This window comes from Chrysochloris asiatica, unplaced genomic scaffold, assembly GCF_000296735.1.
Source record: "Chrysochloris asiatica unplaced genomic scaffold, ChrAsi1.0 scaffold00034, whole genome shotgun sequence".
NCBI lineage: Eukaryota > Metazoa > Chordata > Mammalia > Afrosoricida > Chrysochloridae > Chrysochloris > Chrysochloris asiatica.
In genome coordinates, this window is record NW_006408552.1 from 1,518,903 (window position 1) to 1,524,644 (window position 5,742).

General features: G+C 45.4%; 1 protein-coding gene across 2 annotated transcripts in view; it reads right to left on the minus strand.

Annotated features, from left to right (window-relative positions):
* The window catches only part of RABL5 (RAB, member RAS oncogene family-like 5), an 8,434-nt gene extending 7,637 nt beyond the window's left edge, over positions 1-797 (minus strand). For both annotated transcript variants that reach the window (XM_006859665.1, XM_006859664.1), the window contains exon 1: positions 759-797. In XM_006859665.1, coding sequence (XP_006859727.1) covers positions 759-797 — 39 coding nt within the window. The remainder of the gene's footprint in view (positions 1-758) is intronic.
* Positions 798-5,742: the final 4,945 nt, after the last annotated feature.

The following is a 5,742-nucleotide window of genomic DNA, read 5'->3' on the forward strand; positions in this document are numbered from 1 at the left end:
CACTAGTTGAAAAGCAACCACCTAAAGAAAATTCTGTGGGAAGGAATAAGTAGGGGAAGGAATAAGTAGGGGAAGGGTGAGTTTGGGCAGCTTGTGTTTTAACAAGTCCTCCGGGTGCATCTGAAATTTGAATACCTTTATTTACTACTTCTACAGGTTTTTTCTTTCTTTGTTAGAACGTTTAGCATTTTAGCACATCTGCATTTTGTTTTGTGTAGAGTGTGAAGTGCACGTGTAAATTTAATCCCCACAATCAACACCACATTCAGAGTTCCAGGGCCACTGAATAGTTCAGTTGTAACTCATTCTGGCTCTCTTGTCCCACAGACATATTCATGAAGGATAAACTGGATTGCATGAGATCTAGGCTCTGGTTTTAATGATGCCACTAACTGACTTCGGGCCTTCAGGGTTAGCCTCAACCGGCCGCCTTGGTTGGGCTCCAGATCTAGAAGCGGATGGGCTGAACTGGGTTTCCCACCCCCTAGGGGAGTCCTGTTGTGGTGCTGTGGGTTAATGCGTCAGACTGCAAAGTCGTCTGAACTGCAAGGTTGGCGATTCAAGCTTATCAGCTGCTCCTTGGAAACCCTATACAGGGTCACTATGAGTCGGAATCGACTCGACAGCACTTAACAACAACAATAAGGAGACTCCTGGAGCAAAGTACAGACCCAAGGCGTCACCCGAGCCCGGCCGGGCTCCGCTCCCCACCCCGGGGCGCCGCACCCGCCACCGCGTACCCGGGCCCCCAGTCTCACCTCACAGGGCCCCACAAAGAGGATCTTGGCCTTCAGCATCGTGCGCAGCAGGCCCGCCCTCCCGAGCGCAGTGAGTACAGAACCCGTCCGGCGGACTGGCTATCTCTGTTTCCATGGAGACGGAGAAGCTGGCCGCAGGGGCCGATGGGACTCGGCGCCGCGGAAGGGCGGGGCGGCGCCGGGAAAGGGCGGAGCTCCGTGCTAAAGACTCGATTCTGCACGGGAAGGACGGCGGCGTTCTGGAAGACAAAACCTCGGGAGGGGTTTCATTCTCTGCCCTTAATCTCACCGAGCCCTGTGGTGGGACAGTTGGTTAAGCATCGCCTATTTGCCGGAAGAAGGGAGTTCAAACCAACCAGCGGCTCCGGTATAAAGCGTCACAGTCTCGGAAACCTCTATTCTGTGGGGTCCCTATGAGCTGGACAGAATGGCAGTGATTTTTTTCCTTTCATTTTCTAACTTTTGTGGCAGTGATTTTTTTTTTTTTTTAGCTGCTCCGCTGGAGAAAGATGACGCTTTCTGCTCCCGTAAAGATTTACAGCCTCAGAAACCCTGTACAGGGTCGCTATGAGTCGGTTCCGACTCATCCGCACTAACAATAACATCGTTTGGAGAAGCCCTGGTCGCACAGTGGGTGAAGCGAAAGGTCGGCGCTGTTGGAACTCATAGCACCGCAGAAGAAAGATGTGGCAGTTTGCTTCATTTAAGATTTACAGCGTTGCGAACCCTATAGCGTCAGTTCTCCTTTGCCCTACAGAATGACTATGCATCAGGATTCACTGGCCAGCAAATGGTCAAGGTGTAATCTCATTTATTCTTTCCAATAACCCCGAGGGAGCCCTGGCGTGGAGCTGTAGGATAAACACGAGACTGCTAACCACAGGTCTGTGGTTCAGACCCACCAGCAGCTCTTTGGAAACCCTATACTGATTAGTTATAAGTCAGAACCGACTGTATGGACACTTAATAATACCCGAGAGCTCAGGCCTTTAGAGGTGGTGAGCTGGCTTTGATACAGGGTCTTCCTACTCCTTGGTCACTCTGGCAGGATCCTGTCCTCAATAGTAATGGATTTGTCACAGCCCTGGGGCATCTAGAAAAGGTCAGGAAAGAAAGAGCCCCTGCTCTCGAAGGGGCTCACCATTCACCATCACTTGACTGATCTGGGACAAATCAAAAGAATGAAATGAAGCTCAGGCATTGTTCAGAATGGGTGTAGGAGTCTGCTAAATTTAGTCATTAGGTCAGCCTGGAATTCCAGCAACATCATTAGTACCGCCTCATCCACCAGGATCACTAGGATCAGAAAATAGTAACATGCAAGTGCTGGTGAGGCTGGGGAGAAATTGGAACCCCTCTGCGTTGCTGGTGTGAATGTAAAATGATACAGTTACTGTGGCAGTTCCTCAAAAAGTGAAACACGAGGGGATTGCACTCATTGAGCTGCAACCACGTGTATAAGTTGCTGAATGTAACATTGAAGATACTGTCTGTAAACAGTCACTCAATTCACAATAAACAGTGAAAACAAAAACAAAAGGAAAGCACAGTGCTACCATGTTGTTGTTAAGTGCCAAGTTGGTTCTGACTCATGGTGCTGCCAGTGATAAGACCCCAAAAATAAGAGGTACCCCAGAAAGATCTCCCCAGGTCTGCCCCTGCCACAAATATCCTGAGCAGTTTCAAATAACAAAAACTGACAAGTTTCAAAGGCTATATGTCCCAAACAATATCCAATTGTAGCTGCATGCTTAAACCCAATGTAACAAGATGTAGATAAACCACGAGTGTCAGTTCCCAGAATATGCCCAGACAGCCTTGGAAAACAAACACCAGGTGCCAGATTACAGAGATGTGTTGTGTTCCTTCATTCTAAGAGAATAACCTTGCTTTTTGCTTCTGTACTTGGCTTGCTCCCCCTTCCCTGAAGTTTTAGCCTTTTAAAAGCTGCCCCAACAGACAGCTCAGGGCTGCAAACCTTAGAGAGAGCCTGTTTGCAGACGCTGATTAGCAATAAAGACTGTTCGTTTCCTACTCTGTCTCTGGTGCGGTCTCTCCAATCTCATGCTCCAATTCTCAGGTCTAACACCAGCATATGACCTAATCATCCCAATCCTATGATAGTTAGAGTTTTGTGTCAGTTTGTCTGGGCCAGGATTCTCTGTTTGACAGTTAAGATGTAGTAATTCCTCATGGTGAACTCTAACATAATGTAATCACTTTTACATTACTATGAGATCTGCTATGAGCAGCCAATCACCTGGAGTTTCTTCAGGGAGGTAGCCTGCTTCCGGTATATATGGATGCCATGGAAAAGCTGGCCTGCTTTTTGTTGAGTCTGGGAGGGGTTAGCAGGCTACTAACTTAACCTGCTGACCTTGGATTCATTTGTCTCTGCAGCCAGAAGTCTGCTGTCTGACCGGTCATTCCTGGGTTCATCATTCCTGTTTAAGTCAGGAGAAACTTCCAGACATCGGACCCTCAGACTCAGAACTTGCTCATCTCTTTCTATGACTGCGTGAGCCATCTCCTTGATAGAACCCTCTCTGAACACATACATAGATAAGATTCACTGGTTTTGCTTCCCCAGAGAACCCAGCCTAACACATTACCCCAAATAACTGAAAGCGGAAACACAAACAAAAACTTGTATACCAAAGTTCATTGCAGCATTATTCTTAATAGCTAAAAGGTGGAAACAATCCAAGTGTCCAATGCCTTAGTTTTCTCTTGCTGCTGCAACAGAAATCCCACAGTGGATGGCTTTCACAGACAGAGGTTTTTCTTTCTCCGTGTTTAGGAGGCTGGAAGTCCAAATTCAAAGTGCCAGCTCTAGGTCTGGGAGCCTTTCTCTCTTTGTTGGCTTTGGAGAAAGTTCCCTGTCTCCTTTCAGCATTTGTAGGACCAGCATTCCTTGGAGATCTCCATGGATCGTGGCTTCAATCTTCCTCTGAACCACAAGGTCGGTGGTTCAGGCTCACCAGCTGCTCCTCAGAAACCCTATACAGGGTCGATAGGAGTCGGAACTGACTCAACAGCACTTATCAACAGCACCAAAAACAATGTGATCCTTTTCAGAGCAGTTGGTAGTGATAGCTGGACACCATCTAATTCTGGCCCCCAGGGGATGGCAACTAATGGTCACGTGGTCCATTAGTCCATTGGACTGATTGTTTTCAAGCACTTTCGATTGTCATCACTCTCCTTTCTTCTGGACAGGAAGACACCAATCATTGAACCTTAGCTGGACATTCATGAACCATCAAGATCCCAGGCCCTACTCACCAAAGAAGGTTGTAGAATATTTTCTTTGTGGACTAGGTAATGTTAATTGACCAGGTTGCCCCCGGAGACTATGGTCCCGAGTGCCCCCAGGCCCAGTGACTCATTCCCTCAAGATAATGTCAATACATTTTCAAAACTTTGTCCCACATGTGCTCCGCCATACTCAAGGATATGTTTGCAGTAAAGGTATATTGTTGTTGTTGTTAAGTACCATGGAGTGGGTTCTGACTCATAGTGACCCTGCACAGGGTTTCTGAGGCTGTAAATCTTTAAGGGAGCAGAACAACTCATCTTTCTCCCACGGAACCACTGGTAGTTTTGAACTGCTGACCTTGAGGTTGGCAGCCCGAGGTACAAATATCCTCTATCAAAACTTTATATAGTTGTGAGTATAACTCTACTCTCCCTTCCAGACCTGTTCAGTCTGTGTGCCTATCCATGTTTCTACCCGTAGACCACTTTGTGGCAGGACTGTGCAATAGAATGGTATGTACTGTGTGGTGGTAGTGGTGGTGTGCTGTGGAGTTGGTTCCAACTCATAGCGACACTGCATAGGGTTTCTGAGGCTGTAAATCTTTACGGGAGCAGAAAGAGTATTTACTTCTGTTGCCCTTAACTCTTGTACTCCTCCCTCATGTCTTCCCATGCCTACATCATTCTTTTGCCAACATCCCTCTTCACCTAAGTTAACACATGCAAGGTCGATTTGAACTGCAAGGTCAGAGGTTCAAGCTCACCAGCTGCTCCTTGGAAACCCTATAGAGAGTCAATTTGACTCAGAATCGACTCCATGGCACTCAACAACAACAACAACAACTCTCTAGCCTGTGAATTACTCCCCCTTCCCTGCATCCCTGGTAATTACCTACGAATGTTTCTTTTAGTGTAAAAACCTTTTCTTGATTTTTTATAATAGTAGTCTTATACGATATTTGTCTTCTTGTGATTAATTACTCAGTACAATGTTCTCCAGATTTATCTATATTATGTTGTGTTTAGTCCGTATTCCATTGTGTGTATGTACTAAAGCTTATCCATTCTTCCATTGATGGGCAGTTAGGTAGATTCCATCTTTTTAGCTATCGTGAATAGTGCTGTGATGAACTGTAGTGTGCAGATATCTACTCATGTTAAGGCTCTTCTTTCTCTCAGATATATACCAAGTCTTGTATGTTATCTTAATGATATTGTTTGATAATTTATGCATTCTGTTTGACCACTGTTGTTTGGAGTAGGCATGTACAGGGATCTCTTCTAGTTTGTGGACCAAGTAGCTGTCTCCAAATTTCTTGGCATCGTTCTATTTAATTCCTTTAATGGCTACATACTATTTTATAGTCTAAATTTATCATGCTCTATTCAGACAGTTTCTTAATGATTGACTCTTGCTACATTTCCAGTTTATTGAGATTGGAAGCACAGCTGAACGAATAGCCCTTGGATGTATGATTTTACATAATGTACGATGCGTTTACATCTCTGAAATTGCTTTCCTGAAAGAGCATTGCTGAGTCAAAAGGTTTGGGGACTTTAAAAATTAATGGCTTTTGCCAGATTACTTTGCTGCTTGGCTGTTTTCACACCTTATGTTTGCATTATTTATATTTTATAATAATTGGTGATCTTGACAAATGGCTTCAGTAGAATGATGAGAAGGAAGTTTAAAAGAGAATGTGTTAGCTCTCTTTTTCGTGACGCC